The 27,225-nt window shown below is 39.1% G+C and overlaps 1 protein-coding gene across 1 annotated transcript in view; it reads right to left on the bottom strand.

The window, feature by feature from the left end:
* Positions 1 to 27,225, bottom strand: part of Dync1i1 (dynein cytoplasmic 1 intermediate chain 1) — a 294,624-nt gene that overhangs the window by 114,775 nt on the left and 152,624 nt on the right. Inside the window, exon 6 of the mRNA XM_027952799.2 lies at positions 4,236 to 4,325. Within this exon, the coding sequence (XP_027808600.1) occupies positions 4,236 to 4,325 (90 nt within the window). The remainder of the gene's footprint in view (positions 1 to 4,235; positions 4,326 to 27,225) is intronic.

Raw genomic sequence — 27,225 nt, 5'->3', positions numbered from 1 at the left:
AGAAATTAATTTAATAGCAAAAGGCATACCAGAACAAAACATGGGCAAATATTTTATTTTTCTTATAATTTAAGCAGAAAGTGCTATTATAACAGGGTTGGTTTGTTTGTTTTATTTTACAACCCAAACATGGAATATTTCTTTCAAGATCTGATAGTTAACAACACTTCATGCATTTAAAGTGCCTATAAAGAGGCTGGGGATGTGGCTCAAGCGGTAGCGTGCTCGCCTGGCACGCGTGCGGCCAGGGTTCGATCCTCAGCACCACATACAAACAAAAAGATGTTGTGTCCGCCGATAACTAAAAAATAAATATTAAAATTCTCTCTCTTTCTCTCTTTAAAAAAATAAAGTGCCTATAAAAACTCTTTATGAAAAATAGAATATATAGATATGACTTAAATATAATCCAAATGACAAAATAATTTTCAAATGTGTGCTTTGTCAGTTTTTCTTTAATTATTCCTACCTACTATATTCCATGTCTTTTCTAGGGTTCTTGGAATTTTTTTCTCTATAAAAATATAAAGTTAATAATGAAATTCACAGCTTATATCGAATGCTTTAATATCTCATTTTTAGATTAAGTGGGGGGTGGAATCTCATGACAATAGAAGGGAGAACAATGGAGTAAGAAGGATGTGAAAGGGGAGGAACAGCAGAGTGAAATTAACCAGGCTGTGTTTTGTATGAGCATATCACAAACGAATTCCACATTTATGTGTAACCATAATGCACTCATTTTTTAAAGTCAATTTTAAAAAGTTATTTTTGAATTATCTACTTCAGAAATGTCTTACTTTGTTTCAATGACATAGCATTACATTTCAATATAAAAGGTTACATTTAAAAGCATTTTTTTTCAGAATATCTAAAAGATTAAAAAATAAATAAATAAACCCAGGAAAATCATCAGATTAAATAGAAACGGTGGCTCTAATGGGAATTTTACTATAAAACCAGTTCATAAACATCAGCAAGGAAATCAAACTAATGAGGAAGGGCATCCTTCTCTGAAGTTGATGTGCAATTTATGAGTTAATTTGTATTTATAAGAGTTAGGCTTTGGATTCTGCTGTTCCCAAACTCTAAACATCCATGAAGACCCCAGACACTAACATGTTGAAATTTCCTAAATGTTGATGAAAAGCTAAAATGTACCTACAGTTTTATTTCCTACTCTATGTGATAACAATAGTAAATCCAAACTACATTTCTTTACTGTTTAATGCATTTTGATATTACATGGGCAAAAATATCAAAAGCTAGTGAGCACTGATTTTTCCCACATCCCTCTCACCACTTTTTAAAATCTTCCTTCCAAAATAAAATGCCAAATGGATCTCTCAAAATTGTGTTCCCTGGTTTGAAACTGTGTATGTCAAGTTTCAGCCCAGAGCAAATTTTTATGGCTGAATAATAAATCCTGAAACGCAGGGTTCATATTGGAAGTGCTGACACAGCTCTGACTACAATGCAGTCGTGCAAATGGCGCCATGATTATATCTGCAAGAGATTCTTTTAAAAGTTTGCAAAATACTGTTCTGCTTAAAAAAAAAAAAAAAAAGCCAGATAGTTTGATGCCAACATAAACATGCTTTTAACCCATTATGTGCTAATTTGCAGAAAAGCCATTAATGGAGAATAAGGCACACAGCACAGCAGTAACAGGAAATGTCCTTACAAACTTCTTTTTGACTTTTAGCATGACTTTAATCAATTCCATGAAGCATGAGTAACAGTTAAAACTGAAGGGTGTTTTTGCTTGGAACTTAAGAAGGAGGTTGCTTTGCCTTGCCAGGGAAGATGATTTGGAGATTGGGTTTGGAGTAGGGGTGGGGGTGAGGGGGTGGGGAATCCATGCCAAGACCCACAAAAACTGCTCTGGCTCCTTATTATCCAGTATGTTTTAAGCGTATTTTGCAAAAGGAAAAAGAATACATTTTAATAGATCCTGACTTATTTTGTTCTTTGCTGACCTGTGATAATAATATTCTATTCTTCAGCCTTTTAAAAAAGATGTTTTTAGTAGAAGTTTAAATGTGAAATCTCTTCCATCAAATCCACTTAGAATGTCTCAGAAAAAGTAACTGTGGTGCTCTCTGTAGATGCTATTGTTAAAATTGCTCAATCTTCTTCATGCCCTCAGTCACACCCCAGAACTTGAGTATACCTCGTTGATACCTGGGACTAAGCACAGGAATTGGAGACTTAATAATAGTTCTACAAAAGGTAGAAAGGACTTTGCATTTATTTCACAAGGGCCCAGGTAACCAGGCTCCCATTGCAAAGCTATGGACTATGACAAAGTTGTGCACAGAGAACTGGACTAAAGAGGGAATCCCATCAGGGGTACAGCCCAGTTTCAGATGCAGGAACTACAGGGTAAGATTGCTAATGATAATTTGGCAAACTTCTTTATAGCATTTATTTTGTGCCAAATTGTTTCATACTACCCCCTTTAAACCTCATAAAATATCTTAGGAGGTAGATATTATTTCTGCTTGCCAGATGGAGAAACTGAGGCCAAGAGAAGTTAAGCTAAATAAGTTAGTGGTGATCATATAGCTAATAAGTGGCAGAGCCAACACTTGATCCTGGGGATATAGGTTCCAGACTCCACGCCCCCCCCCCATCACTATCCTGCATTGGCTTTTTAGATAACTGAAACTGCATAAAACGCATATAAAAAATTAAACACATACACATACAATTTCAAATGATTTTGAATATGATGTGATTTATAACAATTAAAATTTGTCTCACTAAACTCCATATGATATTTAAGCAAATATCTGAATGTAAGGGGATGTGATCTGCAATAAGTATGCAGGCAGGCTACACAAATTTTCTCTTGCTAGCCCAAGGGATTGAAGGAAGTGCATGGAGCATTATGCATGTATTCCTACAGAAGTTCCCAGTGCTGACTATGCTCCATGCTCCACAGGCTCTGCCAGAATCAGGGCCACCTTTAAAATTTACAAATCAATTGAGGTTTTAGAATTATATTGTTCAGTATTTGAGAAACTCGATTGTGAATATGGAATGATCTTTTGACCTACATTCAATTCTCAGGTATCACTGTCCATCAGTCAGCAAGAATGACAATTTCAAAATTCTCTTCAGTCTCCATGGACTGAGAGTTTGAAAATAATAAAAAACTGGATTTGTAAGGAAATGCTATGAGAATGGCATTGTGGTAAAATGGATCAGCTCTCAATCTTGGCTCAAGCACTTATAAATTGTGTATCCTTGGGTAAGTTTTTAAGCCCCTGGCTTCTTAGTTCTCTATCTATAAAATAAGAATAATAACAGTACATGCTTCAAAGGTCGTTTGGCGGAGTAGATAGTGTAAGATCCTTGGTTAGCATCTGGATGGCCATCTTAAGTGATAGCCCATCTTAAGAAAAAGTTTCACTTTCCTGCCCAAGGGTGTTTCTGAGAAAGGCTCACCACTCCCACATACCATCCCCACCCTTAACCACCTGCATTTGGACTGCCTAGCTCTAATCCCTGAGCCTGCCCCATAAAAGTCAGGAAAGCCCAAACCTGTGTTGCCTCTTTCCATCTTTGGAGAGATGGCCTTTATTTGTCAGCTCTGACAAATAAACTCTCCTGTGTATCTCTGTCTGGTCTTCTCTTTCCTTTCTTGCTCGTCCATCTCTGGTTCCTCACTTTCCTTTCAGACAGTATTTGTAGACTGCTTAGAAGAGAGCCAAGTATATCATAAATCCTTAATAAATGTTAAATTACTATTCTTACTGGGGAGTATGTAAGAGGTTCTTTACCTCATCTAGGCAGAGTTGTGGAAAAAACCCTTTTAATAGTACAGTTAACAGTAATGGCCCCTATTAATGTTTCCACGTAGAATACATGAAAAAAAGTCAGAATTTTATTGATAAGATAATTATATCTGCTCCTTTTCTTTACTGTTATTATTGAGAATATATGGTAGAGTGAACTTTGTAACATGAAAATTGATACTGTATCTTATTTTATTAATAGTAATAATTTTACTGGAATTGCAAGTGATTTCCATTTTATTTGCTTCTACCAATCAAATAATTAACACTTGCTTTGGCGATTACAGTTTGTGTTGATAAATGTAATATATTGACTAATTGAAGAAATTCTTTCATGTGGGGAAAGAAATTTAATTTTTATTTACCTTTAACATCCCTTATGTTAAGAGAAAACAAAACAATAAAATAATTACTCAATCTCCCACATCATACCTTCCTTCACTTCCTGCTTTTTGTCTTGATTTTCCAGCTCTGAATCATGGCCAACTTTGGGTTCCACCATTTCCTCATCTTCCTCATCCTCTAGAAAAAAGAAAGAGAAGAATGAAATAATTTCTTCAAAGTCATTGGTTGATGGTGGGAGGTAGGGCTAAAAGGGTAAAGTTCCAATCATTTAGGGCAACTTCTAAGTCAGTCAGTCCACAATGAATGCCCAAGATGAATGTTCATGAATACATGAATAAATTATCTCCCAAAGAGGCTTCTTTGAAAGTCTCCTCAAGCTGCTGAGAAAACCGCCCCAGGTGGGCACCTGCTCCCTTCCTCTCCAGGCCCTCACCATGTGGGACGTCTTGGAATTGCCTCCCTGACCTCTGAAGCTTCTTCAGAGATGGCCCAGGAACAGATCTGAAAATGTTTCCACCTGGAGCATTTTCTCCAAGGGGGACACCTGCTGTGCAGATGACTCATTTCCAATTGAATTCTCACCAAATTAATTTGTTTTTGACCTACAGGAAAGGGTTAAATACAGGTCTGACCCCAGGTCAAATGCCATTGGCAAGTAAACAACCAGGCAGAGACCCCCAAAGGGAATGCTATTGGTGGGCGAAAGTAAGTAACCCCAAATGGCATTTACACATTCAGAAGAGTTCATGCATTAATGTGAATTTAATGAGCACTAACAAAGGCAACTACCAGGACCAGATGTTATAGTGCCCTTCCTGCCTATGCAAAGTATGTTCATTCTCCCTCTTCTCTCCACCTGCCTCTTTCTAAGAGGGCCCCTTTATTATGTAGAGCTTGAAATCAACATGGGAGATTTAGGAGACAGTCGTGGTGTCATAAGAAAATCCAACTCATTAGAAAATTCAACTCATAGAAAATATGTTATGAAAATTAAAAACTTTTTTCATAGTTCCAAATGTAATATTGTATTTACTGTAGGTGGGTGATTTCGTTGATCCAAATGCAGTCTAAAAGAAATGACTTCACTTATTTCCCCCCAAACCATATATTCAATTATTTAAAAAATGTTCACAGACTTCCTTATAAGATCTCAAGTTCATTCTAATTCCTATCATCATGTATGCTGAAAGGTATCAACTCAAAATTTAATACAAATTACCTGAAGAAAATATTATAATGCATACCTAAGTACCCAAATAAATGTGTACAGCCTGAAAAGCAACCTCAAAAGCTCTGACAAGAACTGTGGAAGAAATATACCAGTTTTTAAAATGTGGAGGTATAAAGTACACAGGATTGAAATTAAGATATTGAAATTTTTAAATGTAAATTTTCATTGAAATACAGTACCCCATATGCAGGTATATAGCTTGTGCAGCCAACCTCATTGCTTTATTATCACACTATATACACATCAGAAAGAATATAGAACATCTTTAAGGAGAATTGTTATTTATTAATAATTAATATAACTCTGAAGTTGCATTTATGATATTTAAAGTTGCGCTTAAAATTTTGAAAAGGACACCGAGTTATTCAGAATTTTCCACAAATAAACCTTTAAAGCATTGGCACATATATGTCTTTACTCATATATAAAGATAATCAATGCTATCTACCCATATTATCCTGCTTGGAAAGTCCTACAGAAAATATCCATTTTGACAAGCTGCATCATCCTTATCCAGGGACCTAACACAAAGCACAGTGAGGAACTAGCTGGAAGAAAGTTTCTTCTTCTGAAGCAGTTTTCAAAAGGCCACTCATCTGCTGGAAAGTGGACCCATTGCTGAGCCTTCTGGAGACATCTCTTTACATTGAATGGATTCAGCAGCGGTGCCTGGACACTTACGAAGTGCAGGTTAGTACCACAAGTCCAAAAGCTCATAAGTCCAGTGTTATGGGTTGAACTGTATCCCCCAAAATTCATATGTCAAAGTCTTAACCCACAGTGCCTTAGAATGTGACGTTATTTAAAATGAGGTCAGACTGGAGCAGGATGGGCACCTAGTCCAATATGACTGGTGTCTATAAACAAGGGAAATTTGGATGCAAATACACACCAGGGAGAACACTGTGAAGACAAAGGCAAAAAAACCAAAGCAATGCTTCTACAAGTCAAGGAGTAACGCCAACAGAGGCTAAGGGACAGTACAGAACAGGTTCTTCCTCAGTCTCAGAAGGAACCAAACCCATAGACATGGACTTATAGCCTCCATAAATGTGGGACATTATTAAATTTCTGTTGCTGAAAATACCAGTTTGTGGTTCCCCGTCACAGCAGACCTATGAAACTGCTAAAGCTAATAAAGTGCATTGCCTTCTGTAATGGTCCAATCTAGTAGGAAGGACGCAGGAGATATATAGTGATATTTAAGGCAGTGAGTGTGTCATGCAAATAATCTAATTTATGTATCAGAACTTGGCACCTTTAGACCAAGACAAGCAGGTTGTGGTGTAAGGGGGGAATTCTGAAGGCTCTTTGAGGTGGACATGCTTGACCTCATCATGGTCACTCTTCCACTTTAGGAGATGAGCAAATGTGGATTTCAATTGGGAAATGAGGTTTCACATCCTTGAGAATTATCCATAATGGATTATTTTGTTAATCAGGAATATATACGGTACATATAATTTTTGTTTGCACTTTCACTTTGGAATCCACTGATCTGAGACACAACTAATAATGCTGAATATTATTTTCCCTGACCAGAAGGATTCTCCACTTGGGTGAAAGTAGCACTTCAAGGGAAGAAACTGATGTGGGTGCCAAGTTGGAGTCTGTCACTTGCTAGCTTCTTGGGTTGATCCAATATATACAAACTCTCTGACTTTCTGTTTCCTTATCTACTGAATTGGGATAAAAGTCCTTTCTTAAAACACAATGTTGTTGTAAAGATTACCAAATAAAATGGTTGGTGTGAAAATGCTTTTTAAACCACTACGTTAGTTGGGCATGTATAAGCAGAAATCTTCAAGTAAAAGTTACCTTAGCTTGTATGTCAACAAATATTGATTGAGCACTTGTTACATGCCAGTAGCTGGGCATGTGCCGCCGGAACCAAATAGACAAAAAGCTTCTGTGCTCAGAGAGTTTCTGTTCAAGTTAAGAGAGAGAAACTGCAAGCAAGAAAATAAAGCAAAATGTGTACTGTGTCAGGCAAGTTCTATAAGGGAAACAGAAAGTGGGAAAGGGGGATTATAAGCATCTGCTCAAGGGAGGAAGTCTCAATGTAAAACAGTCACCCGCAAAGGTCTCCCTGAGGTGACACTTGAGAGTGAGAGAGTGAGTTGAGTGGGTAAGGTGAGTTGGGGGAAGTAGGACAGCAACAATCAGATTCTTTCTTCTCAGTCCTGGGACGCAAGGATCAAGGTCAAATTCAGTTATTCTCAGTTCTATCGCTGTGCTTTTAGGAGGGGCATCTAGTTTATGCATTTGCATCTTCCAGTTCTCAAAACTGAAGGCAATTTTACTAAATGGCTTTGGATTAGTCATCTTTAAATAGTATCAAGTTCTCATCTTCCCAGATATAAAGGTTTTTATTTATTTTAGCATTAATTCTTAAAAGAATAAAAAAAAAACCCATCATGACAGAAAGGCGCTAAGAACTTATTGGGAAAATATTATCCTATGAAGGACTTGGCTGTGAAAAGGGAGGTTTGTAACACAATGTGTTAGTTTATGCAAAGAGACACACACTCATGAAAATAGTGGGTTATCTGATTCCTTAAATAGAAAAATCCGTCTCCAGAGAGCATGTTTTCCATCTATTTTTTTAAGCACAAAATTATTTACTGTGTTTATGCGAAAAATCGTATAATATACTGTAAATAACAGGGAAACTTTTTAAAAAGTACCTATCTTTTTAAAGTGGTTAGAAGCCAGTGTGCATATTAATTTTTAGTGGCTACAGGATTCTTTGTCTATCAGCCCCTTAAGGATGTAAAATAAGTGTTTCAGTGGATTTGTTAAAGAAATAAAACACAAGAGACTGGTTTGTTTCTCTGCATACTGATATGTTTGCCTTGCTCAGCAAAGAGAGTATATTTTTCTTTAAGACTCTGGTTTCCTTTCTGGTGCAATTGGAATTACTTCTGTTGAAACCATTTTCAAAACAGTTAAATAAGTTTAAAGAAAAGGATTTATGTAGACCCTCTACAGACTACTGATATATGAGTTGTGCCACTAGTTCATACCCGGTTACAGTTCCTCTGAGATTGGAGCGGGGGAAAAAAACTTACCACCCATGTATGGTTTCCTGTATCCAGGTTCACACAAGAAATTAAACTAGTGGCAGAAGTTAATTACCTGTCAGTCCAAGGAGCTAATTTCAAACAAAGGCATCTTTTAGACACATTGTTTTATTTAGCACCCATATTCTGCCATCTCCAGTTGCTACATTCATTTCCCCTGTTTGGAAAAATCTTTAGAAACCACTGTCGTCCTTCCTAACACTTTCTGAAGGTCTAAGAAAGACTAATTGCACATTATGCAGCAATCACACATAACTCACTTAGCACAAGTTCTGACCCTTTGCCTGAGCTCCAGAAGAGAGAGTAGTTTCCTCTACCAGCCCATGGTTCAGATAAATCTAATGTAGTCAATTTTAATATGACACAGTCCTCTGTTGACTTGCTCTGATGGCCTTACGAATTTGAGATGTTTAAAAGTGAATATAGTGGAACATTTGCCATTGTTTGGCAATACAATGTCAAAATCCCTTTCAGTCCTGGGGACATGCTGGATCCTATTTTCCTCCCGTTGATTCCAAGGGGAGACATTTTCTTGCTAACTCCTGGTGACCAGGACACAGACAGTATCTGGGCAATCAGCCTGGATGCTCCCAACTCATGTTTTATCTTTGGACCTTGGGAAACAAAAGAGAGGGGATGGTTAGGATTCATCTGGGGCAATATGGGGTAGAAACAGTGATGCCCAACATCCTGGCCAGATTCTTCCCGAGGTCCTGTATCTGAGTTCCCTTGGTCCCTGCCCTTTTTCAAGCCACTCCTTCTGCCTCCTGTTGATTCTGTAAGTACTAGATTTCCTTCCAATAAATTCCAAGAGAGGTGGTGTCAGCACCAGATTTCCTTCCAGTAAATCCCACTGGGGTTGGTGCCTGCTGCTTGCAACCAGAGCCCTCAGCACACAGGGCGGCCTTCTGTAAAGAGAGGGGCTTGTGTTTTACGAGGTCACTGGGTTCTTGCTTTCCCCAGCTCTCCTAGGGCCTACAAAGCCTTGGGCTAAGAGGGGCTCAGCTCCTGGGTAGCGCTCTTGCTGCACTGCTGCTGGCTTTGCAAGAGAGGGCTATGGTTCCTCTATCTGCCACTCTGGGGAGACTGCTAAGACTGGGGTAGGTGGGGAATGAAGGCAAGGAGGAGCAAAGGCCATTCACTTCATCCTGTAGGAGAAAGGGTAGCCTGCTGACACCAAAAGGGGAGGCCAAAAGTAATTACCGCATGAGTTTGAATTGAACAAGCCAATGACTATAAGATGCACAATTGCTTTATGTACCATTAAGAAGATTTCTACTAATTAAATTATAATACATCATCCAATCTAATGTGGAAAATTCTAGATATTAGAATCCATAAAAGAATTTGTGGTTTATAAAATTAATATCAACTTCCAAAAGGTTAAAAAAAAAAGATGGCAAGGATTTACCAGGGCAATTGTAAATTAAGCTTACTACTATGCCACAGTTGGGGAATGGACTTGGAAAGATAGAAAGGCGTGTGTTGTATTTATTTATGTTTGTCTTTGCTTTGCTTTGTTTTGATGTGTTTTCAATTTGAGTACAAAGGCCCTAGCCAATTTTATTTAATTCCACATATGGATATTTCAGGTGGTGATTCTCTTACATTTTAGGTTTTTCTATGGGAAAACGAAACAGTTATATTTTTAGATTTAAAAAGAAATTCACCTAAAGATATTCTTGGTAGTTCTATCTTTGACCTCATCTTTTGCTCATATCATGCTTATTCTGGATAATATTTGCACCCATTTCTTCCACTAATCACCACAAACTGATTTCTCCAGCCAAGGAATCCCTTTACAGATTCAGACTATGGGATAGACATTTCAACCAGGCACTGCACACTTGATGTGTTCAAGGTGGAGTTTCACCTTCTGCAGAGACCTGCTCCTTGGGTTGGGTTCTCCATCCTGCCTAATGGTGCCACCATTCACATGGGATCACAGCGGGGTACTTAAGATCCACCTTTAATTCCACTTTCCATCAGGATCTATAAGAGAGTCTCCAAGCCCAGACAATTGTGCTTCCAAGATCTGACTCCAGTCCATCTGTCTTTACTGCCCTTTATGAAGCAGCTCCCAAGCATGTCTATTGATCCTTATTGTTCGAACCTTCACCTACCTTGTGCATATCTCTATGATAACATCTCAGACCACTTGAAATTAGACTTATCATCTTTCTCTATAACCAGACTAAAAGTCTCTCCAAGACCCACTCATGTTAGTATCATCAGTGTCAACTAATGAGACTAGAAATGTCAAAACACAAAATTTTTCTTGAGTTGAATAATGCACTACCCTACTTAGGGCCCCACTAAGTTTTGGCTTCTTTTTAGAGTTCAGTATCCCACTTTCAATAAACATAAATCATATTTGGCTCACAAATATTATTTAAAAGAAACACAAAGCACTGGTGAAGCTAAATAGGACTTGGAAAGCACACTTATCTCTCCCCGGCCAGCCCTTTGTGCAGATTCTGATCGCTCTCCCTGGGGGTGGCCTGACTCTCAGTGAAAATGATTGCTGTCATTCAGCCCTGCAGAACAACTGGAGGTTTTAAAAACAGAAGGCACACTTGTATTTTTAAGATTATGGAGGTAACATGAAGGCTGGAGGGTGGTGAATGAGACTGGAGTCAGGGAGCAGTTAGAAGGGAGGCCACATCCATGGCTGAGGCCCTAACCTCAGCTGGTTCAGGTGCCAGTGGGACTGTGAATGTAGAGGTGCTGTTTGTACAGCAGACAGTGAAGGCTCTCCAACAGTCTCACTCAGGTCGTCCTATCCTGGGACCAACTTAGTACACAGCTTGCCAACTTAACCCAGAGTCTGAAGAGAGCCACCCTTCCAATATGTCTCATATCAGCCAAAATAAAGTATAACATGCACCACTGAATGCTTACACAAACCAAGGTGAGCGCCTGTGTGCTTTAAAAATATGCAGGAAAGACATATTTTGTGGGATTTTCAGTAAGCACTTTGTTAAATATACTACATGCTAATATTTAAAAAACCTTCACTTTCTGGTCTAGAAAAATTTGGCCAGAGTAAAGAAAACATACATTTCTCATCATACAGAGCGCTCCTGTTAACACTCTAGGCCACATCAGCTCTCTCCTAAGGCTCTAACATGACAGTACTTGGAAAGTTTACTTCCTGATGGAATGTCACCCAAGGCCTTGCAAATGGGAGGAAATGAAAGAAAATATTCAAAGTGAGAGGGAAGCCAGAAAATAGTACTTTCAGCAGATGTTTCTGTAACTTGTAACTGCACTGAGGTATAATATGTGTGCAGTAAATATATAGTGAATTGAGTTGATGTGGATCAGTTGGCCTGAAGCACGAAAAGTAGAAAAGGAACCTTGCTTTTCTCAGAGAGATACTCAGGCAGGAGTCTGTGGATAACTTCAACTTCTGATGTTTGGAGGTGGGAGAGCTTAACTGATCTGTGTTTCCATAAATTTTCATCTTTAAGAATCTTTAATGGCTCCCTATTTCCTAGGTTAACTTAGCATTTAAGACCCATTGCCGTCTGACTCCAACCCAGTTGTCTAGTATAGCTCAGAGCAATGCACCCCTTGACTCAACTGTGTATGAAACGGGCCAGGTGTGTAGTCAGAAACCATCCTCCCTGTATCCCTACCTTTAGACCTCTACATTTTTTCAGGCCTTTGTCTGCCAAACTTTCTCAGAACATCATGGATTTTCAATCACAGAAGAGAACGGTTTCATGAACTACTTCACACTGCTAGATAATGGTAACCCAAATGAAGGTTAAAGGTGCATTTTTTTTTTTTTTTTGGTACCGGGGGGGTGATTTACCACTGAGCCACATCCCCAGCTCTTTTTATCTTTTATTTTGAGACTTAGCAACATTAAGTTGCTCAGGGTCTCGCTAAGTTATGGAAGCTGGCTTTGAACTTGCAATCTTTCTGCCTCAGTCTCCCAAGCTGCTGGAATTACAGGCTTGCACTACCAAGGTGCAATTTTTATGGGACCTGAGAGGGTGAGATAATTTGGAGGAGAACCACCCTTAGGTCAGTCCTCTTCTGTTCATTCTTGTAAAAACAACCATTCCACTGCCCTTCTATAGAAAGTAGCACTGCCATTGCACTCTGTGTGAATATGGCCTCTTTGGATTGTGTAAGTCAAGTCTCTATGATTATCACCAGAAACCCTATTTATGTGGATGTACACACACACACACACACACACACACACACACACACACTCAAGAATAGATTTGAAGCACTTGAAATGTAATTTTTGGCTGCTTGGAAAAGGAAGGAGGACTCATACACTCTATTTCCAGACTTTTGCTGATTATTTCAGCTTTTGGACAATTCCATACTGTACTTTTTGCTCTCTTTACTATGTCTTCCAAATGTGAAAATTTGCAATTCCTCTTAGTAGGAGACTTGATTGTGAAAAGAAGGCTGGAGGAATGGATAGAGATATCATAATATTTAACTTTCAGTAGTGATTGTAGATAAGTCCCAAAGGAATACTAAAATGGTTATTATGTTATGATAATTTATAAAAATAGTGTGAAATAAGTAGAAGCAATGTTTAAAAATCACTTTCCTTGCCAAGGAATTGTTCCTAAGGAGAAAGTGGTACTGTCCATCTCTAAGAATCGTCAACTCTTGTCTATAAATGTCAGAGCAGTTGTCACATCAAACACTGCACATATAGATCATCTCATTATTGCACACTCTCTTTCTTTTTTATTAAAAGGCTCAACTCGTGTTAAGCTAGTTCTTTGTATACCCTCTTCTTTTCTTGCACACCCCCTTTATCCTTGCCATTTTCCACCTTCTTCTCTTCGTCGGAGGTAGCTTAGCCTCTTAGGTAGCTTATTGTAGTGGTCACCTAACTGGTGTCTCTTACTGCAGCCTCTCTTTCTGCTTACCCTTGCAACAAGTAACACTGTCATATCAATCCTCTTGGAACAGAACTCTACATTAGCTTCAGAAGGAAACATTTGATAGTTTCCATGATATATAGAGTAAAAGCTAAATTCCTTGGCCAAGGCTTTAAGTCTAAGTCTGACTTCAATATGTGCTCCTTGTACCTATTTCCTCTCCTAGGTTCACCCTGCATACATATATATGTCTGCCTCAATCTGACTGCACCAATACTGTGTCAGGGGCACGAACTTCCACATTTTGTCTATCCTTTGATTCCTAACTCCTCCCCAGCCATATTCTCTTCCTCCCTTCCTTTTACAAACTCTCAGTACCTACTGTGCACCAGGAACTATTCTAGGTACTGGAGATACTACAGTGAACAAAACAGGAAAAAATTCCCACCCTCCTAGAGCTGGCTCTTGAATGGGGAAACAGATAATAAAAAAGATAAACATATAAAGTATATACTGGGTTAGAGAATTTCAAGTGCTCAAGACAAAAACAAATTGAAAAGAGTGGGAAGTGGTTGGTGTCACAGTTTTACACAGGGAGCAAGGGAGGACACTTGGAAAAAAAAAAGATGCAAGGAAGTGAAGGAACAAGCTTCCAGGAGACTGGAAGGAGAACAACCTGGTCAGAGGAAACAAAAGCCCAAGGGAAGGATTGTCTTATGATGTTCAAGGCCTCTGATACTTTCTCTTCTTCTCTACATGTAAAAAGCAGCTATATTTAAGAACTGATTCTAATGACCCCTAAATTTTCCATGTTCTACCTTGTTGGAAGGGACTTCTTCTTCCTCTAACCCCTCAGATCACTTGAGATGGGCATCTCTTACAACTTTTTTTTTTTTTCATCCAAAAAACTATTTTGCTGAAGATGATGACATTCATCATTATCTACTGCTATGGTTTTGCACTGGAATGCCTCCTAAAGGTCAAGGTGTTAAAAGGCTTGGTCCCCAGACTGTGACACTATTAGGAGATGGTGGAACCTTTATGAGGTAGAGCCTACGGAAGAAAATTTCCTTGAAGGAAATATTGAAGCTTGGCCCCTCCTATCTCTCTCTCTGCTGCCCAGCTACTATAATGTGAGCAAATGTCCTCTACTAAGTGTTCCTGCCATGATGTACTGTGTTACTAGAGGCCCAAATCACTAGAGCCAAGAGAACATGGACTGAAACCTCTGACACAATGAGCCAAAATAAACTATGCCTCCTTTTAAGTTGGTTTCCTCGGGTATTTTGTCATGGCAATGGAAACCTGACTAACATACCTACTGTATACTGATTCTAAGTAGAACACTTGTCTGTATATTTATGAGTTTTGTTCTACAAATTTCTTGGCATAGGGTCTATTAATTATTAATATCTGTATGTTCCCATATGAATATTTAATAAACATTTTTTACTTTTTTAGATTCTAATATTTTCCTCATTAAACCAGCTGTTCTAAAAAGGACATTTTCTCAGTAATCTCCCCTAGTTTCAGTTGGATGAAAAATCTACTCAATTTCAAAATTCTAAGGTTTCTTTCCTTGATCACTAGGGCTTGCCAGCATTGACAGCAGCTCTGGTCTAAACTCACACAGACTCCTACACTCACTACAAGATTCATGATTCTTCTTGTTTGTTTCCCATCCTAGCGACTGGTCACTAGGTATTTCTGACCATCCATTATGTGCTTAAATCTATTTCAGGCAACATAGAAAATAGCAGCTATCAATTTATTGAACTGTGTATGCCAAATTTTGTGGTAAATAATTTTATACCCATAAACCTATGTAATCTTCATAATAACTCACAGAGGCAGATTCAATAATCTTTCTTTATCCATGAGGAAACTGGGGCTTAGAAAGGCAAGATGATCCAAGTAAGGTCAACGAGTTAGAGGAAGCAATAGTGCCAAGATTCAAATACATATTTTAATAACTCCCAAACTTCTCCAATGTATTACCAAATGGTACCAAACAGTATCAAACATAGAGCGGAAATGTAATTGACAGTCATGGTTTTGGCCACCCAGAATCCACCACCCAACTTCTTGGGATAACAGTTCCTCTCTTCTTTTTTTGGCAGAAACATCCCTACCACTTTCAACCAAATAATTCTTTCTTGAAATTTGGGGAAAACTTTGTATCTGAGGTAACAGTCAATGAGACCAACTCTCAGTAATTGTCTTTGCACTATTGGTGGAATGACCATATGGTCTACTGTAAACTGAGATAGTTCTGAGAGAGGAGAGAGTTGTACCTAATAACTAAGCTGGTAAGACAGTGTGAATAAAGTCTGGGAAAACCAGGACCTGTGGTTACCTTGTCCACCAGAGAAGTGCACTCCTTTCTTCCTTTAGACTGGGCAGGTGCCCTGAGAAATTCAGGATGTGCTCCCCCCTCCCCATATCAGGGAAATGGACTACTCTTTTCTATTGGACTGGGTGACATTCTGGCTAAACCAGGACACATATTCAACCTAACCATCAAGACAGCAAACTCCTTTTCTCTCTTGGACTGGGTTTTGTATAAAATTGGAACTGACCCTACCCTGGCTCACCACATGAGGCTTAAAAGAGAAGGAATGGGCAAGGTAAGATCAAGAGATGGATAGTGGCAATAGTCTGGAACCTCACTAACAGTATCTGGAGCAAGCATGCTTTAAATGTCTAAACTGAGATAATATCTAGCTTTTTACTCATAAAACCAAAATCTTACTTTTGGCTTAAGTTATTGGAGGTTGGTTCCTCTGTCACTTGCAACCAAAACTAGTATTAATTGTTAGGAACTGATAATTTATTAAGCACCTATGTTGTATTTCTTTACATGAGTTCTTTGGGCACACACACCACCCTGAAAGGTACATAATCCAGTTGCCATAATGTTCAGGTTCAAATCTTGGTTCTCTACAAAAGTGACCTTGTATTCCTTACTTAACCCCTTATGCTTCACTGTCCTCTGCTATCAATAACAAAATTGCCCTCCTTAGATAATGGAGCTACTTTAATTGCTTTATACATTTAAAGAATATTTTATTGTTAATAAAAAATAGTCTTGCAGAGGTTAAGTAAACTGTTCAAAGTCAGGTAGCTGAATTACAAAGGCAGATTTTTTAATCCAAGTTTTTGAGGCTCCTAATTCCATTCTGTTTAAATTGTGCTCCATTTATGCCTGACTGCTTGAACTAGGCTGTGAAAGATGGAGGAATCTCATTGGGTTTGAGGTGATAATAAGCAGGTTCAGAGGGAAAGAGAAGTCAAGGGAGTTGTGAATGTGTTTGGTCCACTCTGGAGGCACTGTTGCCAACCATATTCTATTCAGTGGACTCCAGTGTCTCTTTCCTTGACTGTTTCAGATTCAATTATAGTTTCAGTATGGTGGGGAGCTTTTTCATAATCCATGCATAGTTGTAGACATGTTCCCATCTACTGTAGGGGAGTCTTTCTTGGACAGTCTTTTCTTTTCCAGTATAAGAAGTACAAGATCATGCCTCTAGAGTATGTCCTGCTCAATCTCTAAATGCATGGATGACCACTTTCTCATTTGCTAACTCTGCTTCAACCTGGATGTCTCTTGAACTTGCCCAAAACTCTCACACCTAATAGCTTTTGCAGTTGCTACTCCTTCTGCCCAGAACACTCTTTATCCCAATATTTATGTGTCTTTCTCTATGGCTTCTGTAGGTTCCCTGTTCTATTTTTCATATCATTTATGAGACCTTCTCTCTTCCAATCTAAACAATATATGTACCTCACTCTGTTCTACCCTGGAACATAGAACTTGTTGTCTCCTCGATTTTCCTTTCAATTCCATATCACTGATCACCCTCTGGTTTTGTATATTTATTTATGTATGTATTTATTTTCTGTATCCCACCATTCGAATGGGAATTCCACCACAGCATGGATTCTCTTCTTTGCTGCATTCAAAATGCCTAGAAAATAGATGGACATATGTACGGGCAATAAATATTTGTTGGATGATGAGATGGCTGAATGTACAAGAGAAGATCAAGGCAGCTCTGTATCTTGAAACCATCTACCCTGCCCCCTGCTCCATCCTAATACACTCTCATTTCTGTAAGCCAGCAGAGTGATGGCAATCCCTATGATGAAAATCAGGAACTCCCACCTTGTAGATGCTACAACCCCATGGATCTGGTTTCTTGAAGTGGGAACCATCTATCTCTAGCTATTAGAATGCTAAAGCATTCTAATTTTTCATAAAATGCAAATGAGATAGTTTGAGTTTGTTTGCTAAACTTGCATTTTAGGATTTTTGCATTTGGGTGCCCAATCCCCAAACCAGTGAGAACTGGTATATTTTCCATCTGAGAATACGATTTAAATTCATCACAGTCTGATTCTTAGAGATCATTAGCACATTTTTTTTTTTTTTTATCCTGGCATTAACGACTCTATTTGGGGCTAAATTATTTCCCCTGGTTTTAACGTCATGTTTTCCCATTGGCTCAAATATGAAGTCCCTTGTCTGTCAATGTAATAATTTTCTATTAATTATAAAAGAAGAAAGCTAGCAGTTTGAGAGACTTAAGGGAAGCATTTGTCTAATCCAAGAAACTGATTTTCCAGTCACTTGGACTACGTACAACTCTCAGTTGTGGTCAGATTCACAGATTTCAAAGTGCCCCTTGTTTTTACTTTCTGGTCAGTCTAGACAGACATGGTTCTTTCTTTCATTTTTCAAGCTGTTGGAACACCAGGCTGGTAAAAAGAATCTAAATCTCTCAAGAATAAATGAAGCAGCACTTCACCGAAGACTGAAATTTTCTATCAAATATCCCTCCCAATAGATGAACAACCCCAAGGGTGCTAGGAAAGATTTTACTTCAAAGAACCAATGGGATTGTGCAAACAAAATGGTAGCAACAAAAATTCTGACCTCTATTGTCCTGTCTGGAATGGAAAAATGGTCCAGTGGTTAGAGTAGGCAGCCATAAAATTTTGCCTGTTCTCAGCTATTTTAGTTTCACATGGGTGTCCTCACCCAACCTAAATTGCCCCCTTTACCAAGAATTATTCTATTCATTATAAGTGGACTCATATTCTTGAGAACCTCGTATGTTCAAGGCATAGGTTAAGCTTTATGAGGGCTACAGAAATGAATCTAGAAGATACTTGAACTCAAAGAGTTGGCATTCTAGCAGGGAAATCATAATTGTTTATAAATAGCTACATCAGAAAAGACAGCAGTTGGAGATGTGTATGGCAAATCAATAGGGGTGAAGTGATCTCCTGGTAGGGTGCTTGTGAACAGAGAGAGAAGAAAGGGAAGTGGATTTTTTTTAATGGATTTTGAGTTGGATCTTGAGGAATGGTGAATACCCAATGAGGATGTAGAGATGGGAATGCAGAGTATCATTCCAGCAAGAGAAAAGAGAATATGCAATCACACCACAGTGGAAACCTGTGAATAGTGTCTGATGGGAAGATCAGTTGATGAAATAATGAAGACCCTAAGTACCAGGATAAATCAGGATAAGCAGGGTCATTCTCATTTGCTCCTTGGAAAACACTGCTTTAACTGATGTCAAAAGAAGGTTTTAAGGATCAGTAGATAACTAGCAGTGCATGAAACAGGAGGACAGTTTCACCAGCAGAGATAGCATAGCCGAAATATGGTCTTATTCATTACCTTTTTTTCCATGAACTGTACAAAATAATTTCATTGGCTGCTTCTATTTTCTCATCTGCAAACCAGGGATGCTAATTTCTGTGCTATGTACATAATACAGTTGTTCCATGAAACAATGAGATAATGGATATTAAGATATAGTAATGTCTTGTCAATGGTTGGGGGCTATAAGCTGTTAGTTATTAAGATGAGATCATTGTTATAGTAATTACAATTTCTTGGTGCCAAGTGGCCCACCCAGTCACAAAAAGGTGCCTGGTAGGAGAAAGGTTAAGCAACAGAAAAGAGAAGAATGACATTCCAGTTAGAAATCACCAGAGAAACACAGGAAAGACCCACAGAAACAGCCATTGTTAAGTTATGGTAGGATTGAGGATGAGGAGAAAGCATTTAGCATAGTTAAACAACGGAATATGAAATAAAGTTTCAAGTTGTATGAGACAGGCTCTAAATCCTGTTAAGACTAGAGAAGCATGTAAGCTGTGGTTTTCTGCAGGCTTCTCTTCAAAGGACAAGGAAGAGTAGGTAAGGCAGAGGAATGGGTTTACTGTCTGTATCATCTAGGTTGAATGCTCTGGGATCTCATAGCACCAGGGAAATGGTCCTTTCTTTAAAGGCATATAAACAGAGGGAATTAAATTATGTACAAATGGTCCCTGGCTTGCAAATGGTCCCTGGCTTACAAACGACTGGACTGGAAGATTTTTTGACTATAGGATGGTGCAAAAGTGATTCACAGCAACCTGCAGCTCCCAGTCAGCCATGGGAATCATGAGAGTAAACAGCTGTGCTGCTAAGATATGGTGTGAGGTAAGTCAGTTGTATTAAGTGTATTTTCAACTTAATGATACTCTGAATTTATGATGGGTTTATCAGGGCATAAGCCCATTGCAAATCAGGATTCTGTATGGACTATTCTCTATGCTTCCAGCTCTTAGTGCAATATCTAACACAAAAAGGGGCCACTTACTTGGTCTATTGAACCAACCCTGGGCATATGATGAAGGAAGGTGTGAAGTCAGGTGAATGAGCACGTGTTCAAAGGTATGGGAAGAAATATCATGAGGGGAGGGAGAAGGGACGAGAATGGACGAAAGGCAGTTAGCTATGGGATTGATGGCTTAGAAAAGAGGTTAAGGCCTTGGGTTTTGATGGAGCAGTGAGAGCAAGGAAAAAACTAGATTCAAATTAGTAATTCCTGCTAGCCACTTACTAATCAGGCTACAGCGTCAGCCCTGGCCAGAATGCAGTTTTCTGGTGGATCAGCAATGAAGGAGGAAGCAAAACTACTGCCACTGGGGTTTGATTTAAGGATACTTGAAAGAAACAGATGTTTTTTTCTACCATGCACTTCAACTTCCACCTTTGGCCTTGGCTGATGTTGAGACAGCCCCGAGGTTTCAAAATATTACCTCCTATTACACAGGGGGCTTTGTCTTCATCTTTGACCATCCCGTATTATTTCTAGTGTTTTCACTAGAAACATAAACTGAAAAAAATCCATAGAGACAGCTCTGGAAGTATTGTGATATTTAAGAAGGATGTAAACCATATAGTGCAATGTTCAGAAAATTAGACCAACAAGTAAGTAAGTGGAAATTATATTTTCTTCTTTTTTTCTTCCTCCTCTCCTCCTTCTTCAATACCTAGACTGGTCTTTTCACCAAATGGGTGAGCTGCTACCATCCCTGGAGTTGAGTGACCCCTAAGCTCATGCAGCCAGCTAATGGCAAGGGTCAGATTGGAACTCAGACCTGCTGACCCTTTTTCTAATTCTCTCTCCATTACTCAGGCTGTGGCAGCAAGACTGTCTTAGAGGAGAAAAACCTCAATTCCAATTAGATTTGGAGCAGAAATGTGTCTTGGCAGAGGATTGTTTCACATGCTTTCTGCAAGCGACACCTGTCGAGACTGCTACTACCTCATTTATTTACTCCCTTCTCCTAGTCCAAATTGTTCTGATTGAATGAAGTCATTAGATTATAAAAAGCTATTAAAGCACCCCCGTGGCTTCCAGCCAAGCCATTGTGGGCTATCGCCTCCTTACTTCCAGAGCCCATGCTTGGCAGAGAGAAGTTTGCCAACACAACTATGCACCACTGAAATCTGAAGATTTTTTTGGACAGGCTAATTAGACCAAATCACTTAAACAGGTCTAGGCGATGCTGAACAGGGTTTAGTGTCTAGATCAGAGCCTACTGCAGTCCCATGGCCTTGGCTTCTTGTACCCCTCTGCAAGGGCACTTCCCTCCATAGTCTGTATGGTGTCAACTATGGACCATTCTGGAACCACATTATCTGCAGCTGCAAGGATCATCTGAGAGAGATGATATACTTGAAATCATAGTTTTACTTAGAAGAAAGCAAATTAAATTGGAAATTGAGTTTTCTGTACATTTAGGAGAGAAACCAGGAAGAGGTAGGCTGGTGGGTCTTTCCCTTCAACCCCTTCTTAGGGCGTCAGGCCATCCCTTTTTGTTGAGTGCCTATACTAAAATGAAAACTGGGATATATCATCTCTCCACTTAAAACTCATCATTTCCTCATTTATTTTCAGGGCCAATCTCCCTCACCTGCCACATGAGATCTCCTGTAATCTAACCTTCATCTGTTTATTATCCTCATATTGTACTCCTTCCCTTTGGCAGGCTATATTTCAATGATTTAATCTTCACCCAATTGAGGCAATCGCTCTGACTACCTAGGCTCAGGGATGCTTCACTGCCTGACTGCAGAGGGTCAGTCTTCACACTGCAGGTAACATTTATGGAGCAATTACTAAGGGCTAGGCCTTGTCCTTCCCAGTGATTATCTCTTTTAATCCTTACAATATTCTCTCAGATAAGTACTGTTGTTGTCACCCTTTATCAGGAGAGAAAAATCAAGGCTCAGAAAAGTTAAATGAGCCCAAGAAGTTTTCTGTGATTGGTAAATAACAACTGAAACATCCAGGTCTACTTTAATTTCAGAACTCTGAGTTTTAACCACTCCACCATGTTTTCTCACTGTTCTCTCCTTCCAAACTGAACTTCTCCCTGGGTTCTTTTCTTTGGAAATGAGAAATAGCCACAGAGTCACATAAGCACGAAGCCTGGGATTGATCCATCAGAATGTCTCTTCTGTATCTGGAACCCCACATGCACATTGGTTTAACTACCTTAATTTCTGAAAGATCTCTTGCCCTCTCTTCTTCTTTAACCCATTGCCATGGTCCTGATTCGGGTTTCTATAAATTTCCAGCTGAGTTATTGCTGCTGCTTCCACTTTCTGTTCCCAGTCTAAGCCCTTCCAAGGATGCTGGATGCAGCTTCCCAAAGGCCATGTCCTACCTTGCTGGAATTCTGCCAGGGTGTCTCCACCACAGCCTCAGGCTTAGCATCCAAATCCCTGTTGGGACATGGCTCTCTCACTTCCTTCTACACTCTTCCTCCATATGGCCCTTTACTCAAACCTTCAGAGGCCTTCATCTCCATATTGTTGTTCCTTCATCCCCCTGAGACCTTGAGCATGTTGCTTCCTTCATCTGGAGTGTCCTTGCTCACATATTAATCTAGTTAGCTCCTACTTGTCCTTCAAAACATAGCTTCATAGCTTCAGTTTCATCTATTTTGAAACTTTCTCTGACCTCTCAGTTTGATTATCTGCTTTTCCTCTGTATAGAACAGCCCAGCCATGGATCATTTATAATTGACTATTATCTATTTGTCTCTACTCTACTCTAAACTCCTTGTCCCTTTTGGCCAATGCTTAGTCAAATGCATAGAGCACAGTAGATAGTCAATAACTATTTTTTTTTTTTCACATTGAATTAACAGACAATTTCTTTAAGGCATATTTTAGGAGTCAATGTCAATTTCTGTAAATATATTTTAAATATGATTTATCTTCAGAAATCATTATTTGGCAAGAATTGTCATTTGATTGGCTAAGAAAATATCTAGAGAGAGTCATTTTGATTGCTTTGTTCAGAACTGAGTCTCTCATACAAGGCGCACAAGGTGGTGCTTATACTTTTTGGTTATGACATGAAGTGTACATTCCTTAATAATTCTTCCACGGACTCTTAGAAGAAAGTCTGAGAAATGGTGATACATCTGGAATCCTCTAAGAGTCTCCCTATGGTACTAACTAGTTCTCAAACTAAAGAGATTTTGCCTCTAGGCAAATATCTGGAAATATTTGGCAATCTCTGGAGATGTTTTTGTTTGTCACATCTGGAGGTGATCAGCATTGAAATATAATGGATAGAAGCCAGGGACACTGCTAAGTATCCCACAAAGCACAGGACAACCACCCAGAGCACAAAATGCCCGTGGTACAAATATTGAGAACCTCTGGCTATGGTGTTTCAGATTCACTGATTCTCTGAAGATAGATTTCTGCAATTCTGTTGAACTGGATGATACAGCCTATACTTCCTTGTCCTATGAAGGTTCTTGTGAGTGGTGGTATTTCCTGCAGGAATAAAGGGGGCATAAAGGCCAAGGCAAGAAGAAGGAACTCTGTGGTCCTAAGGATGGAGAATTTGATCAGTTTCAGAGCCTACACCTGCATGTATCTTTTCTTGTAAATCCCATAACCAGCAAAACTTTTTACCACTCTAGAGGAGCCTCCTGGCTCCTGGCTTCTGTCTTCCAACAAAGGCTTTGGCGGCAGGAGCCATTTCCCCAATCCTGACATCCCCAGCTCATAAGATCACAGGCAGTGAGTTCCCATATATCTGCAAGATCACAACTTCCCCTTCCTCAGAAGAATGGGCACCCATTCAAGAATTCTGTAGCAGGGGATGAGCAGCTGAAACTTTTTATTTTGGGGGTGGGGTAGCAAAGAAATGGAGAATTGGGATGGTTAAGAAGTTTGTCTTTGCAGATTCACTTATCAAATGCCAGGCTTGACAAAAATGCCAATGATTCTGAAATTCTAAGCACAATCTCTCTGGTGCATGGAAGTATTAAAAAATGTTTCAAGAAATATTCATTCATTTTTGTTAATATTTCACAGAATGAATATTTTAGGCTTATGTTATAGCAAAGTATTTCTCAAACATTTGTTATCACATTGCCCCTAATGCAAAACAATATTATCTGTTTTAGTCAACTTTTTTGCTGCTGTGACTAAAAGACCTAATCAGAACAACAGTCCATATACAGTTAGCTCCATTCCCCAGGGGCTCCAGATAAGGCAGCACATCGTGGTGGAAGAGTGTGGCAGAGGTCAGCAGCTCACATGATGATCAGAAGCAGAGAGAGAGAGAGAGAGAGAGAGAGACTGACTCTACTCCCCAGATAGAAAATACATACCCCAAAGCCACACCGGCAATGAGCCACTTCCTCCAGCCATACCCCGCCTGCCCCCAGTCACCACTCAGTTAATCCTATCAAGGATCAATTCACTGATTAGGTTAAGGCTATAACCCAATCATTTCTCCTCCATACCTTCTTGCATTGTCTCACACAATGAGCTTTTGGGAGACACCACACCTAAACCATAACAATATGAAAAGCTAAGGAATAACAGTAATTTGGAATAAGGGTTGTCTGGTTATGTAAAAAGTCACTGACCAAACTGGAGTTTAAGTTTAACACAGCAAGACTACACAACAATAAGCAAAAGCAAAACCATTATCTCAAAGCAGCCATTGGGTATTGTGTCGAATGCACTGAATGGCTGACTTAATTATTCAATATTTGTTTTATAATTATTAATATGTTTGTATCTTGTAGCCAATAAATGAAGAGAGCATCTACTGTGTTGAGGTAGATAAAGTAGCAAAATATAGCCCCTTCCCTGAAGAGCTCAGAGCTTTGTCAGGGAATCTTTAAATGAGCACTTAACACTACATATCATTTCCTTAGTGACTCAGCTTGCCTGTGCCATAGAGATTCTGGTCCCTGGGGCTGAGTGTCTTGAACATGACCTGCTACCCAGGAATGGATCTGGAACAAGGCTGAGGATACTCCTGTTGTAGGTTGTCAGTCACATCACCAGGAAGCCCCTCTTATGTGCTGAGAGAGAGTAAAACATATCATTTTTCAATTCAAATACTGGAATGTTCTTCAAATAGTAGATACTTTTATTAGCTAAAGGATAAACCTTCCAACCTTGGCCAGGTGAAATAAACAGGTACCAAATCAGGGTCAACAACAGACACCCACTCCCCCCACTTCAGCGTAAGGTCCCTGAGATGGGGACTGCTACATAAAAGTGGTGCTCAATCTTTAGAAAAGAACATCTGGTATCAACCTCCTTAACATACATTAAGAGCGAATGAGAGAACTACCATGGGCTATGTTCACAGTCATGTCAAATAATTATAAATTTAATATAATTCTGTACCGAGTTGAGCTTCTGTTCCTGATTCACATAAGCCAGTCCTGTATAAATTTTTAGGAGAGCTAGCAAATGTGTTTCCAATGGTGAACCTTTTCATACATCTCACTTTTACTTTTTAACTCTGTGTGGTAAAGGGGACATTTCTTTTCTTAAAAAAAAAAATTCTCATCTGTCACAAACCAATTTTTTTATTTTGTTTTTCTTTACAAACTGACAAGTGATACGTTTTTTGATGTTTTGATATATGTACACATAGCGGAAGAGTTAAACCAAGCTGGTGCACATATGCATGCCTCACATAGTTATCAGAATCAGCCTGAATGATCACAACAATGCCAAAACCCTATAAAAACGTCTACCTGCTTACTCTCAATTTCTGTATTCACTTCATTATAGACTGATAACTAATATTTTGTGTGCTGGACCCTGTCTGGAAAGTATGTCACATAGCACTGACATAGATGATATTTAAAGACATTTTAAAAGAAGTCAGAGAAAGGAGTCATCCATGTATCTTTAACAGAAAATTAATATAAAGTCAGAATATTAAGTATGTAAATATGTTTAAATAGTATCATTCAGTTTTTATTGCTTGTACCCATTCAAATGCTTTATTTTTGGCAGGAGGAGTACTGGGGATTGAACTCAGGAGCACTCAATCACTGAGCCACATCCCCAGACCTATTTTGTATTTTATTTAGAGACAGGGTCTCACTGAATTGCTTAGTGCCTTGCTTTTGCCGAGGCTGGCTTTCATGATGCTCCTGCCTCAGCCTCCTGAGCCGCTGGGTTAAATGTTTGATCAACATAAAAGTGTCAAGTGGCCAAGACCAAGAAATATCCTATAAACACTGCCTACACCATCACTGTCCAACAGAACTTTCTGTGATGATAGAAACGGTCTTTCTGCACCATCCAATACAATAGCCAGCAGTAGCCAGGAGCCACGTGTAGCTCCTGAGCATTTGAAATGAGGCTACTGTAAACCAAGGAACTAGGTTTAGAATTCTATTCGAATTTAATTATTTTAAACCTCAATAGCCTGGTGTGGCTCCCATATTGGACCACATAGATCCAGCTCATTATGAGAGGAGCAGTCAGGTTTTCAAAAACACAATTTTAAAAAGAAGGGACATGGAAAATGCTCAAGAGCAGAAGTGCCTGTTTCTAGAAGGATAACACTTTGGAATCCACAAATTCCTATGCTCCCTCCTCCCTAACCTGCTGAACCTCCCTTCTCAACGTCTTGGCCCCACATGTACCCGCCTCAGAGTACATGTTTTCTTTTAGCGTCCACAGGGCTGTTGCCAACGCAGTGAATGAATGATAACCAGAGAGTATGGGACCCCTTTTCTTTTAACGGCCCAAGTTAATGAGATCTCTGTTGCTCTCAAGACCGTCAAGGCTGTCTGGCCAAAGTGTTGAACCAAGGTGTTTGTGCCTGCATAGAATTAAGTCACAAGTAAAGCACTTATTTCTGACAGCAGATTTATAATAGGAAAATCTCAGCAGGAGCGAAGAGTTAGAGACCCCAGCCACAGGCTTTTCATAAACTTTGCCTTGATTTAGTGACTCAAACAACCAGCAAGAAAGGCAAACTGCAGAGGTAATCCTATCATCTTCTCTCCAAACAGCACTATTCCATCTTCTTGGCTTCCTCACGCTGCTAACATGAATTCAAATCATCTGTGTTTAAAGTTAAACTCGGTGATTGACAGTTCTTTAAAGTCTCAGTCCACATTGAAGATTATTCTAGATATCTATCAGTTATTACTACAAGCACAGTATGATATTCAATACCTACAGTGAAAATTGTTTTTAACAGTGTAATGTCTGATCTGTTTTGAAAGCGATTTTAAAATAAAGAACTAACCATAAC

Source organism: Marmota flaviventris, chromosome 1 (genome assembly GCF_047511675.1).
Source record: "Marmota flaviventris isolate mMarFla1 chromosome 1, mMarFla1.hap1, whole genome shotgun sequence".
NCBI classification, from domain to species: Eukaryota; Metazoa; Chordata; class Mammalia; order Rodentia; family Sciuridae; genus Marmota; species Marmota flaviventris.
The sequence above is the reverse complement of the archived record's forward strand: the minus strand, read 5'-3'. Positions and strand labels throughout refer to the sequence as shown.